Consider the following 14,317-nt stretch of genomic DNA (forward strand, 5'->3'; position numbering starts at 1 on the left):
TCTCCTTTAATACATTTTTGTAAGTTGTCCTAGACTTACAAAAGAGTATCTCTTTTTAAGTCTGTCACAATCTCATGGGGGAGAAAACCATGCAAAAAGATAATGATAGTCCAGCGTGATTAACAGAAGAGAGACCTGACGAAATTAGGGTCGGAACATGGAGGAATGTCAGGCGGGAGGTCATTCACGGGCCCTAAAGAATGAGCCAGCGTTTCCCAGGCAGACGTATAAAGCCCCACCATGAGTTGCAATATGCTTATCAACTATATAGTCTCATTTAAAATTATTTATTTGAGAGACGGGGGAGGAAAGGGTAGGAGGAGGAAAGGAGAAGGATAGTGGGAGAAAGGAGAGCGCGCGCGCGAGAGAGAGAAAGAATTGATTTGTTTCACTATTTATACATTCATTAGTAGCTTCTTGGATGTGCCCTGACCAGGGATCAAACCCACAACCTTGGCGTACTGGGACGACGATCTAACAAACTGAGCTACCTGGTCAGGGCTACATAGCCTCATTTTATAACTTTCAGATTGCAAATGGACTTTAATGACTCAGTTCTGAAATGACACTGACATATAGCCCAATCGTCATATCTGGCTCAAATATACGTCTCTGGTAATTATTTGTGAACTCTAATTTTATTTAAATCACCCTTCTTTAGAAAAACAGCAGAAGCAGCCACTCTCCTCGGCTAGCTGTGCCATGGGTCTAAACATCACCCACGAGCCTAAACCAGGGTGCTGAAAAGCCAAGTTCTTCTACACTGTTATGCTTCAACCCCAAGCAAGTGCTGGAGCCAGCTAGTGAGGGAAGTCCTTGGCAGCGAGGAGCACAGAGGCGGGATCATCAGGAGGCAGTTTCCACGCGGCGCTGTAACAGCGTTTAAGAGCGCGCACACTTCCTGTCACGGAGGAGTTGCAGGGCAATTGTGGATGTTTTCCAGTGTTTACGGCAGGCAGCACGCACACATGCCTTGCACGCTCACAGAGGACTTCCGGTGACGAGGCCTTCCAGCTCTGAGGAGGAACCCACTTTAGTCAAAGCAGCCCCGGTGTACAAGCAAAGGGGCGCCATCTAGTGCAAGAGACCACACTCATGGCTCCTGGTTCTGAGATGCTGTAAACGGAATTTTTCATAACTGTGGGCCCTCCCAGTTGTCCATTAAAAAAAGAAGAATTCAACACACTCCTCCCTGTGTTTCATGACAATGCTTACCCTTTTCTTACTCTTATTTTTTTTAAAAAATATATTGATTTTTCTTTTACAGAAAGGAAAGGAGAGGGATAGAGAGCTAGAAACATCGATGAGAAGAATCATCAACCAGCTGCCTCCTGCACATCCCCATTGGGGATTTGCCCGCAACCAATGTACATGCCCTTGACTGGAATCAAACCTGGGACCTTTCAGTCTGCAGACTGATGCTCTACCCACTGAGCCAAACCGGTTTTGGCTCTTTTCTTATTCTTATTAAGAGTGATAAACTCTGATAATTCCTATTCTAGTGGTTTATAACCTATGGCTTGCCAAATGCTGGTTTAAAGAGGCTGCCTTCGGCTCTTTTCCCTAAAACGAGGTAAAGTGTTGGGCACAGAGCGAGGAGTCTGAGGTCTCAACATGGACAAGAGCACAGCGATGTTCGCCCAACTCTGCGCATCTGGTTAGCTGGGCCTTCAGAATGGCCTAGAAAGCCCAGGAAGATACTCTTCCGAACAGTATCAGGGCAGAGAGCCTTTGAAAATGAATCAGTCTTCCGGAAAACATGATTTCCGTCTATGCACAGATCCCTGAACCACGTGACACCTTTGCTTCTGGGTTTGGAAGGTCATGGGCTGGCGTGTGCCTCTGCAGGGCTGAGCTGCTGACACAGGGTGCCGAGAGACCCCAGCTTCCAGTGCTTCGTTTGCTGGTGTTTTCCCCTCACTGTGTAAGCCTGACCACCCCAGCCATGGACCGCGGTTGAGCCTCTAATATAACGTAATGCAATTGACCGAGCCTGCTTGGGAGCAGCTGTCCGTGCTGCTTACAGCAGCCATCTGATATGGCCAATCAGACTCGTCGTTGTCTGAAACCCTCCATTCGGATCCGTTGCCTCTGTTTCACTTTTCCAATTATGTGGATGACAGAAAACAAAGAATAGTCATAAACATGTTAGATCTGATTTTATTAGAAACCGGGGCGTTTGCCTGAGGCCTTGCGATTTTGTCTTGTTAATAGTGATGTCATCTGTAATTCCGTGCAGTGCGGCCTGGCTCTCTCAGATGATAACACTGTCTGATCTCCGAGAGCGGTTTTCCCCGTCAGAATTTGCATTCCAAAGTCAGTGTGGTTTTAACAGGTGCTGAAACCTTCCAGGCGACAGTGGCGGATGGAGTGTGTGTAGGAAAGCCACCTACTTAGCCCTCTGACAAAAAGTTTAGGATTTGAGCTTGTAAGTATTTTACTGTCTACACAACAAAGCTGAAATTCTCCAGACGACATCCTTAGTACTAAGAGGCACACAGCCACAGAAGACAAGAGATTGAAAATATGGTGGAACTTCAAAATTGAACAAACACACTAAGAGCTGGTGGTCTCAGGATCCCTGGGAGGTGAAGCAGCATCGCCCCCCTCTGCGTGGGGACCTGCTGTCCTGCCATCGGAGGCACAATTGGAACAAATAACTGGACGAAAATACACCTGGACCTCTCTCGGCTGCCTCAGCGTCACAAGCAGGCCGAGGAGAGTGTCCGGGCCCCCTGGCCTGGGTGAGACCCAGCGTGTACCGTTCTCGGGGCCGGGGTCAGCCAGCTGCTGGTCACGCTGCAGCGTCCCGCCTGCACTCCGCTCAGGGCACAGACTGCTGCCCACGATTTCCTTCCAACGCTGCCCTGACGCTGCATCCTCCCCTCAGAACCCTGGGGGGAGGGGTGGTGGTGGTGCCACTTTCCTAACCGGCCTCTCAGGGTCCCTCCTGCCCCTCACCAAGCCCCTTCCCGTTCCCAGACGGTGTTAGCTCTGTGCCCTCTGACTCCTGTGCTCGGCTTCCTGCCACTTCCCTCGTCCTTAGCTCCCCATGCCGCCCTCTGCCCCCGCCACCCCGCTGTCTAAGGAAGAGCTCCAGAAAGCCAGCCCATCTGTGAGTGTCACCGTAAGATAAAATGATCTCTTCTACGCCATTTGTGGAACTGACTCACTCTTGTCTTACCCTTTCGTATGAACCTTAACTTAGTCATCCATGGTTTTCTTCAAAATAAGGGTTTAAAAATGCCTTTCTTCAGGACCTTTAAGATCCAAACTGGCATTTTATCCCTGAGGCTGAGGAAACTCTACAGGACCTTGTCCTGCGGGTGGCGGTCTGCCCGCAGCATCACCCCTGTCCCCCTGATGGCCCGGTCACATGCACTCGGCGTCTCACATCAAGTGACTGGGCCGCCGGTCCCTCGGCGCAGGGGCTCAGGTGGACACGGCTTTGTTCTCTGGGTTCGAGATGAGCAACGGGCCCACATGGAGCTCAGCTGGAGCTAATTGTCACCGAGGCGATGCCTCCGAGGGTCTGGTCCAGGGTCCTGGACCTCCGGCCTCATCCTGTACTCTCCTGCCCCCGCCTATTAATCCTATCCACCCCAGGGCCCGAGCTCCCCTTAATGAAGGGTCACGGGAGCACTGCGCCTGAGGGGGCCCCTGGATGAGGACGGTGGGGCCCGGGAGACCGAGGTTGAAGCCGGCTCAGGCAGCCAAGGGAACAGAGTCACTGACTGCCCCCCGAGACAATGACTGATGTTATGTCCAGTGGCCAGCCTCTCACAGGCTCCAAAATTTACCCAAAAAGACAAAAAGCTGGCTTTCAGCATCACCAGAATGACCAGTGAGCCGTTTTTCTCATTCTCCCCCAAGCAGCACGGTTCTGAGAATGTAACAGCTACTCGACACATTTTTTCTCCTACTGCCATCTATGATTTTTTAACAAGATGGGGCAAATAGCACTTTAGGTGAAATGCCCAATCATTCCACAGGGATCCGTTCTTCCGGACGCTGTGTCTGTGTGAGCACTTAGGTTGCTTGGCCCTCTGCCTTCACGGTGTACACGCCGGCCCGCACCCAGCACATTGAACTTGAGGGCAGGGCCACTCTTTAACTCCCCCTTGTGCTTTATATTGTGGCAGAGATTACCAGGCACCCGTCCCTGTTACAGGAGCTGTTCTATTCTCAATGGCCAAATACCCACTGGCAGGTGGTATTTCTCTATACTAGGGGTGTCGAACTCAATCAGAGAAGGGGCCAAAATCTAAAATCCAGCCTAAATCGCGGGCCGAATGGTTTTAAACTGACAATGTCATAAACTGACAGCGGAGTGCAGTGATGACAGCGCGGTGCGGGCCACATTGCAAGGCCTGGCGGGCTGGATTTGGCCCGCGGGCCTTGTGTTTGACACATGTGCTCTCTACTCTTAAGGTTAGTTCTTTGATGTCAGGGCTTTATTCAGATGTTACTTCAGCCTACGGGCTCGCTTCAGAAAGCCCGGGACTTAACCCCTATGGCTGTCATTTCAAACGAAGCCTCCCAAAGCCTCCGTGTTCTCCTGGGTCATGTTTCCTCCTCTGAAAATGGGGGCAGTGAAGCAGCCCCCTCCTGGCTGGTCCCGAAGAGCGAGGCACCGGCTGGCCGTCACTCCCTGTGAGAAGACCTGGCGATCCGGGGTGAGGCGACTGCTCCCTGACCATGACGAGGGTTTGTGTTGTGTTTTTAAAATCACACACGATCTCCTTTCCTGGCCTTCCTTGTATAGCCCATTATGATTTCCTGTTTCTAAGCACCTCCTTCCATGGCCTGCTACCAGTTTTCCTCTTCAGCAGGGCCGGCCAAAAGCAATGCTATTACTGTGTGTAAATACTGCCCATCGTTCCTGCCTTAGAAGCCGGCAGTGCATCTGTGAGGTCTCGTGCTCTGTCTCATTCCCCTTCGCGTGGCTCCCTTACTGTTCTCTTGAGAAGAAAGATTCCTCCTGCTCTGAGCAGCTCTGGTTTTCAACCTTTCAAACCAGTCAGACTGTGAAATGACACCAGAACAACACCTGACCCCTCCTTCCCCCACTTTGCCCCCTCTCCCTCTCTCACGACCTGCTCCTAAGATTTAACTCTAAAGTTCAATACAGGCTCCAAAAGCTGCTGGCCTCCGCCTCTTTTTTAAGGCTAGAAACAGGGTGCAGATGCCCCGCATTTGATAACAGGCATGGTTCTGGGGCTGCAGCAAAGCCATTTTAAGTCCCATCAAGTTCACAGAGGTGTAGCTGATTGTTTTGAATAATTAAATGGTGTTGAAACCAGCTGTGATGAATAGCACTGGGGTCTCAAATCATAAATAATTGAGAAGCCGGAGTTGCATTTGATCATCCTGATCAGACTCTGTCCTCCGGAGGATAAATGTTTGTCCTGAATACCATCAACATTGTTAAACGCCTCCGTATTCTCGCTCAGTCATCCGGCCAGCAGTCAATGGAACTAAATCACTCGAACACCACACACAGTCGCTGTCCTCATGAATACAAAGTGTCTGACTTTAAACCGTGCTCTCTGCAGCTGAATAGGCTCTGTTTTGGGTGAGCGTTGGGCACATTACATACTTGAAGTGTTTTTATTTGTTCCATGAAACCCAGGGCGGGGCGGGGTGAAACCGCTCTACCACCTCTGCTTTGATAACCGCTCAGAAAACATAGCAGACCAGACGGACGCTAAGAGCAAGATGTTCTTTCACCAGAGCTGTCCGAGCTGTCGCTGTCACGGCCAGGGCATGGCCTTCGGACCGGAATCTGCAGAGACGGGCTCTGGGCCTCTTGCTCTGGCTCCTCCTCCACGCGAATCGCCGCCCCTCCGAGCTGTGCGGCCCCAGAGAATGTCACAGGGCTTGCCTTCCATCACTTCGTCGGACCCTCGTGCCCATTTCTAACAGGAGGCAGGCAGGTTAGCATCCTCACCGTCCTCGTTCCGTTTCCAAGTGGAGACGGGACAGAGGGAGGAACTGACGTGCCCAGAACGCCAGAAGACAGCTGAGCTGCCGGGAGTACTTGGCCTCGGCGGCGTGGCTCCTGCTGCCAGGGATGTGCCTAGCGCGGCGCCTCGGTGGGGAAAAGGGCAGTCTCGTCTGTTTAATCGCTCCCATCGCCACCCTGTCACTGTGAACTGGCAGGGACCCCGGAGCTGGCAGGCGGCTGTGAGCCGCGCGCTACCTTCCTTCCCGTGCCCCGCGCTGGGAGCCAGGCGGCGGCTGGCCCGTCTCCCCGCCCAGGAGGCCTCGTCCGGGCAGCATCAGCCTGTGCAGGCCTCCCTCGCCGTGACCCCAGCCCTTTCAAAGAGGAAGTTCATCACTCATGTTCCCCAACGTGAGGACGTCGGTGATGCTGGGGCTATTTTAGAAATGAGGATGCTGGGATCTGAGAGGCCGTGACTGGCCCAAGGGTGGCACAGTTCATTGCGGGTGGAGCCAGCATCGCCATCCTGATTCCAAACCTGCAGGCCCCGCCACAGCTGTGCACCCTGGGAAGGGGCCGGGAGGGAGGGCGGGTCGGAAACAATGAGTCCTGTCCTCCTGGTGGCTGCAGCCCACGTAGGATTAAAGTGAAGACAGAGCCGAGTTCGCCTCTCCACCTCTCAGCCTGTTCTTTCAGGGAAGTGTGTGCTGGGGACATGTGACACCTAATTTTTATTCAGACAAGAATGCCTGTTAAAATGAGAAGTGTAAAGGGGGAAAAAAAAACAACCGTTACACAACCTCCGCTTTCCTTGTGGTTATGCTTTAAGCCCATTCATTTCAGGTTTACAGAAACCCCTGTCCAATGGGAACTGTGTCCCTGGACACTTCACCCTGAGACATACCTCAAAGTCCTCGGAGAAGCCGTGCTGGTTGTTGGAATAGAGCTCCCCGATGTGTTTCACAAACTGTTTCACTGGGATGGCCTCCATGTCATCTGGGGACAGAAGGACACGCAGTCACACGGTGTGTCTCACAGAACAAGCAGCGCCGGGAAGGGGACAAAGGTGTGGTTCTCGGAAGGAGTGACACCACGTGTCCCCGGAAACAGACGTCCTCGAGACAAGCACAGGATTCCCTTTACGTTAGGGTCTCATTACGGTTTTGAATGTTTATGGCTAAACGTGGTTTTTAGAAAAGGTACATCATAAAAACTACCTCTATGTTTATATTCAAGGCAATTTACCTAGTCAAACTGCCACATAGTCTTAACTAAAAATCTGATCCTATCGAAGGCATCTATGTGTCAGGACATTTTATCACAACCTCGTTGGCTTTTTAAAATTGCCATTCAATGGGGCCCAGCTTGAAGTTGGAGCGATTAAGTTCTAGCTGCAATCTCCGCAGGCTCAGCGATCTATACACGCCATTACTGAGAGATGCCACGTACAAGCCGCCTTGGGGTTCAATGCCATCTATGCTAAGTATTCCAGATTTTAGTTCAAGACAGCTGTGTCCGCACCATGCCAAGTAATCAGTTTGGCTGAAAGTAACGGGAGTTTTTCTGGTGCCGGCAGCCTAGGTATGGATTCAGGAAGACGCCCCATTCCAATGTGTTACGCTGTCACTCCGTGAGGGTGCTCTCGCAGTTCCCGACCCACGTGGGCCTCACGCTGCTCTACCCAGATCCCAGCCGATGCTCCAGGGCCCCCCGAGAAACAGCCACGCCCCCCTAACCGGAGCGCCCCAACCTCTCCCCTCCCCCACCAATATTTCCTTTAAAAGAGACTCCGCTGAATTTGAGATAAACAACAGACATGACATTTACTTTATTCAGAGTGAAAGATCTTTGGCAAACGCACAAACATCTAAACTGCCACAGATGCTTTTCTTAGCAAAGGGTATGAAGATCTGTATGTGTAAATGAGGTCCTACTTTGGCAAGAAAAGTTAGAGATCCAGGCCTGACAATCTGATTCCCCTTCATCGGGTGACAGCTAACATTGACTGTGTCATTCCTCCTTTCCTTTCCTCCGAGAGAGAGAGAGCAAAGCTCCAGGGTGGCTTTCTGCATCTATTGACATTTTCAAACTTGAATCATTCTTATGCGGAAAATAGCATCTCTTAGACTTCGTGTAAGGAAGGTGATTTGTGTGTTCGCGATCCAAACTGCTCAGCACGGAGACGCGCTCCCCGCCAAACAGGTGCCGCTCTGTAAGCACACATCCTTTCCGCGCGAACAATTAAAGACCCGATCGTTTTAACGGGCCACCTTACGAAAAAACTGCCAAGGTATTTACCAATATTTCAGGGTTGAAGCTGCTCATGAATATGCAATCACACTGCACGCCCAAGAAATCTATAGCTCCGTGATGATGTAACCGGCATTAACGAAGGAAGCAGAGCCAACACGCTTCCCCAGAATATTTAGCAGAATGCACAGTTTTTTTTAAAAAAAATAATGTTCCCCACATTATCTGATCAGTTCACTTAAAATGTTCATAAGTAAGCAAACTCCAAAATAATGATCAAATGGCAAATGCATTAGCTTGGGTTGGAAAAGGGGTTTATTATGTACAAGATTGAATAATCTCTAAAAGAGTAACCTAAGCTCATCTTCAGACGAGAGGCAAAATGAGAGATGGCATGGAGCTCGCCCCTCAAACGCTCCCGGATGCAGACTCCAGCCTTCGTCTCTGGTTCACTGCCGAATGAGACATTCCTGTTTGCAAGGGCAGAGTGTCATCGTTAACCGTGTCGGAGGTGGAGGACAATGACAGGTGAGAACTGTACATTCCTAATAAAGGTATGGTGAGCACATGGACTCTGGTTCAAAATAAGAAAAAGACATGTTCGCTTTGAAGCTGTTTTTCTCCGCAAGGGACAAGCCACAGCATGTTAGCGGTCACAGCCGACCTCAGGTCATCAAAACCATGCTTTCATGTTAACAGTCCTCCTTTTCCCCCTGAAAAGTGCTCATCTGTACCACCCAGGCTAAGGCCATGCGTGCCCAGGAGCCGGGCTGCCCGCTGCCCCAGGGCTCGATGCAGCAGAAACCAGCGGGGCTCAGCAGGCTCAGCCTGGCAAGGGGGACTCACTAGCCTCTCCAATTCGCTCCTTTATCCAAGGAAGTCTAACCAGTCCCCTCGGGTCACCAGGCATCACCGGAAACGCCATGAAACTGGCAGCCAGCCACACACACACACACACACACACACACACGCACGCACACGCCCCACATGCACGCTGCACTGGCCACCGTCAGCTACGCAGATAACACATTATTTGTCTTTTAATCAAGATAAATGACACTGAGGGGCCATAAATCTCTTTTCTTGCTATCAAGATGAATATAACCTACGACTGATTAGAAGTCCTAATAGTTTTCCTATTAAATGTCTGTCAGCAGGAGCCAAATCATTATAAAATTGCTGTATCCAGCAGAAGGCCAGGCAATCAGGGCGCCATCCCAGACCTGAGCTGCGCGGTTTTCATCTGGGCGGACCCTCTGTCCCAGGAGCACGTCCATCTGAGAGATGTCATTTCCACGAAACATCGGAGTCTCATTAACGAGTGCAGCGAATAGTAGGCAAAACCACGGACCAGGTGCTTTCTGTGCCCTTTTATGTAGTGCACACATGAACATGTATGGTTTTCATACTCATCTTAGAGTGGAGAGACACGCTCAGAAAGATTAACTGAAGGCTGCAGGATGGCTGCAAAAGCTGGCCACCGACCCTCGGTCCAGATGCCCCGGCTGGGAGACCGGGTATGTGAATGGGAACCCCTGGACGAGGCACTGACTGAGCACCTGGGACTCAGGCAGAGGGAGGGGAGGTGGCCTCTGCCCCAGGGGGCCTTTGTGTGGGAAGGTGAATGAGGGCACTGCATTTAAGCAATGGGGAGGACAAGAAGTGCCATCAAAGGGATGGAGCTGGTGAGGGTCCTGTCCCTGAGGCAGTGGAAATGGGGGAGGAACAGAGACCGAGAGCTGAGGGGGATCCTAGGGAGGTGCTCGCACTAACCACCTGCCACATGGGAGGTTGGTAGGTCTGAGGGCAGTCGGTAGAAGGCAGCCACCATGTATTAAGCCCTCATTGGCTGCGAGGGACTGTGCCACATGCTTTTTCATAGATTTATCTTTGTAAGAACTAGGCAAAGGGGACCTTGCTGTCCCCCATCACACACAAGGAAACCCAGGGGACTGGTTTCTAGTGACTCCATTCCTCAGTGGCAGAGCCGACATTCGAACCAGGCGCAGAGCCCAAACCTGCGCTCCTGTGCCCCAAGATTCCCTCTCCACGCCCCACAGCGTCCAGGAAGAGCGAGGCCTGAGAACAGCTCAGCAACCCGATGAAAGGGCACTTTCTAATTTTGTGCCAAAAATTTTATCCGCTGGGTTTTTACATCACAAAGCTATACTCCATTAGGCAAAAACTGGGCTGCTACTGTCATCACGCAAGCACCCCAATAGGAAATGTTTGAGTCTGTTGCAAATCAGCACCTGCAACCCGGGCTTGCTGTTAAATGCTGCTATTTAGACTTTCCCCCAGACCTAAGCCTCTGGTGGTTGGAACTAAACTCTGTGGGAAGAGGCCTTTTACTTTGGCCAGTCGGCAACAAAGGCACCAGGCAGAAGGCCGGGGTGAGCACCCCTCCGAGGAGGTGCCGAAGCCAAGGCTTCTCAGGAGGGAAAGGAGCGGAGCAGTGTGACTGGGGGAAATGCGGGAAAGCGGGTTTGAACTCACAAAGCTGGTTCCAAAACCTGGGCCATGTCTCTGCTGTGCTCACACGTTCAAGGCCATGGGGGGAAGTGCCAGACTGGGTCTACGCTTCTAACCTGCTCCTGCGTGCTGAATTTGCTGGTCATCAAACACAAGTGGAAAAACAGCTTGCCAAAACCGGTTTGGCTCAGTGGATAGAACGTCGGCCTGTGGACTGAAAGGTCTGGGGTTTGATTCCGGTCAAGGGGCATGTACCTTGGTTTCGGGCACATCCCCAGTAGGGGGTGTGCAGGAGGCAGCTGGTCGATGATTCTATTTCATCGATGTTTCTGGCTCTCTATCCCTCTTTCTCTCTATGAAAAATCTATAAAATTAAAAACAAAACAAAACAAAACAAAACAAAACAGCTTTCTTGTAGGCAATTTTTGGTGTGATATCCGAAAGGAAAAATCAGCCACCAGGGGGCACTGCCAAGGCCCAGCCAGGACACCTGGAGGCGCTTCAGCCTGTGAGTCCCTGACATTGTGCAGCTGCCCCGCTGCCAGCCAGGGTGACGGACACGCCCGAGTGCCGGGCTCCGGAGGATGGTGTGCCCTGCTCTGTGTGACTCCCCTCTGCGTCTCTACATGGGGGTAACCTAACAGTGTGGTGAAAAATAAACTAGATAACACAAGTACTTGTAAGAGCGCTTGGCCTTTAGCAAATTCGTAACGACTGCGACTCACTGTCCGGTGCTAACTGCTTTATGTGTGTGATCCCCTGAGATCTAGGGGCCGTCTCCACCTTCACTTAATAGATGGGAAATAGGCTCAGAGACCAAGGTACCGAGCCAAGGCCCACTGTCCTTATCAAGGATGGGGTCAAAGCTGACCCCAAGGCTGGCTTCTTCCCGTGATAGCACCTCTCTAGACCTTCACCTGAAAATACATGGTTAGCCCTGAGCAGTGGTTAGAGCATCAGCCTGTGCACCCAAGGGTCCAAGGTTTGATTCCCGGTCCAGGACACACACATGGTTGCAGGTTCAATACCTGGGCCCACGGGGTGCGTCGGGGAGACAACCAATCAGTGTCTCTCTCACAATGAAGTTTTTCTCTCTCCCCTCCCTCCCTTCCTCCCTCTCTCCCTCTCTCTTTCTCTAAAAACAAATGGAAAATTACCCTTGGGTGGGGAGTAACAAAACAACAAAAAAGAAAACACAGGGTCAGTGAGGGCAGAGAACCCATCAGTTAACACATACTCCTGCTTGCTCACTCAGGCAGTGTGAGGGTCTATCATGACTGTTAAGAGTCCAAGAGGCTAAGTCACCCACTCTGTGATCCATCTCTGTCAAGTTCATTCAGCCCGCAGTGGGTGGCTCAGCCCTGCTCCACATTCCAGCCAGACCTGTCCGTGGGCAAGGGGAACCTACCAAGTCCCAGCACGATGCGTGGCTGAGGTCACTCCTGCTCAGACCCTCCCCAACGCCACGTCCCAGGACTGGGCTGGGAGCAGACCGTGTGGAACACAGTGTCCTTGCCTGCTCCTGGGCCCCAAGGCCACGGTCAGGCCTCTCTGTGCCGGTAACACCTCTGTATCCACTTAGGAAGATACAGTTAGGCAACTATGAAACACGAGGACATTACCGAGATTTCGGGGACACAATAGCGGATTTTTTTCCGGACTCGGAGGAGGCAAGGCGTGTTGGGGAGATTGGAACATTTTATTTCCTGCCATAAAAAAAAAAATCTCTTTTCATTTGTGACACAGTGAAGTCAATAAAGAAAGGGCTTTCTTATAGTCAAAAGACCAATGAATCTTCTTTGGAGATAATCTCTGCATAAATAAAATATGCCGACAAGGTTGCTTTACACTGCGCCTTTAAAACCCTTTTATACGCTGGCACCTGCTGACGCCAGGGGCCTTCCACTGAGGTCTGTTTTAACCACAAGAGAGGCATGAACCATTTCCAGATTTCTAAGTTACTGGGTAGCAACAACATTTTGTATTGTAATGCTCTTACTAGAAAGTGAGACTTTCTAAGTTCCAGAGAAAAGCACAAGCTAAGTTCTGACTTTAAAAAGCTATATATAACGGAAGTGTAAAAGAATGAGTAATACAGCATAGTGAATAGCCCCACCGGTGTGGCTCAGTGGTTGAACCAGGAGGTCACGGTATGATTCCTGGTCAGGGTACATGCCTAGGTTGTGAACTCGATCACTAGTAGGGGGTGTGCAGGAGGCCGCTGATCGATGATTTTCACCATTGATGTTTTTATCTCTCTATCCCTCTCCCTTCCTCTCTCTGAAGTCAATGAAAACATAGTATTTTTTAAAAATACAGTGAATATAAATTTGTAGATGACATATGTACACAAGGCTTCATTAATAACTGCAGCAAAAATATTATTCAATTCTGTTGTTTCAAAACAATACTCCCATGTACAATTTAACTTATCTGGGGAGGGGGAGGCCCACTTTCCCCAAACATCATATAGGGAGGGAGCAGACACTGCAATTCACAATTTTCGTGATAAAAAATTGGTGTCATTTCTACAGCGATTAGAACGTGACCGCAAAAGCACTTCTTTCATGTTGGATAAATCCTATTGCATAGCCACCACATTGTACATAAGTGTAGGTGAGACCAGGAAGGACTATCTATGCTCTTATAAGACTGTGTACACTGCAGAGTCTAAATTCCTAAATATGTTAAACTTTGTATAATTGATCCACTTAAAATTCTCAAAAATACCTATAGCCCTAGCCAGTTTGGCTCAGTGGATAGAACTTCAGCTTGGGGACTGAAGGGTCCAGGGTTTGATTCTGGTCAAGGGCACATGCCCAGGCTGTAAGCTTAATCACCAGTGGCGGGGGGAGGGGGAGCATGGGAAGGGGGAGATGGGACGGGACGCATGCAGGAGGCAGCCAATCAATGATTCTCTCTCATCATTGATGTTTCTCTCTCTCTCTCTCCCCCTCCCTCTCTCTCTCTCCCCCTCCCTCCCTCCCTCCCTCCTTCTCTCTCTCTCTCCCTCGCCCTTCCTCTCTGAAATCAATAAAAATATATTTTAAAAAACAACCCATAAACTGCTGTCTGCAAGGGCTGACTTTAGAAAGGTTAACAAAGCTTTCCTTAACCATTTGTCTATTTTATATTACTTCTCTGAAGTCAGCATAACTTACTGATTCTCCTTATGCTATTTATTTATGAATTTTAGCCACAGCAGAATCATCCCAAAACTGCTGATTTAATGTATAAATTTAGTCAACATTCAACATGTTTATGAATCCTTCTGGAGTCATTTAGATCACACAGGGAATAAAAGTACTAGTGGGTTGAGTCTCTTCCTTAGGAAGGAAGAGAATAAAAATGACCAGAGAACAAAGGTAAGGAGAGAGGGTCTTTGACATGCAGGAAACTTTAACCAGTTAACTGCCAGGATACTTTGAATTTAATTTAAAAAGGTCCACCGCTTGTGTCTACAGACACTTATGGCGTACAAATGGTTAACAGAAGGATGGCGAATTCCAAGACCATGAACGAGAATTTAGTGCAGAAGCTAATGGTTAGCGTCAGTGAAAGTAATGACAAAGAACAACTCAGAAAAAAGAAACTAGAGGATATTCACATTTTGAATTTGAAGAGGCCTTGATTGAATGAAGCAATATCCAA

The 14,317-nt window shown here is 50.0% G+C and overlaps 1 protein-coding gene across 4 annotated transcripts in view; it reads right to left on the reverse strand.

Moving 5' to 3' along the window:
* The window catches only part of PTPRG (protein tyrosine phosphatase receptor type G), a 640,445-nt gene that overhangs the window by 34,516 nt on the left and 591,612 nt on the right, over positions 1-14,317 (reverse strand). For all 4 annotated transcript variants that reach the window (XM_084902696.1, XM_084902695.1, XM_084902698.1 and 1 more), the window contains one exon: positions 6,849-6,940. In XM_084902696.1, coding sequence (XP_084758822.1) covers positions 6,849-6,940 — 92 coding nt within the window. The remainder of the gene's footprint in view (positions 1-6,848; positions 6,941-14,317) is intronic.

This window comes from Pipistrellus hanaki (genome assembly GCF_964339955.1).
Source record: "Pipistrellus hanaki genome assembly, chromosome: 13".
Classification (NCBI taxonomy): Eukaryota; Metazoa; Chordata; class Mammalia; order Chiroptera; family Vespertilionidae; genus Pipistrellus; species Pipistrellus hanaki.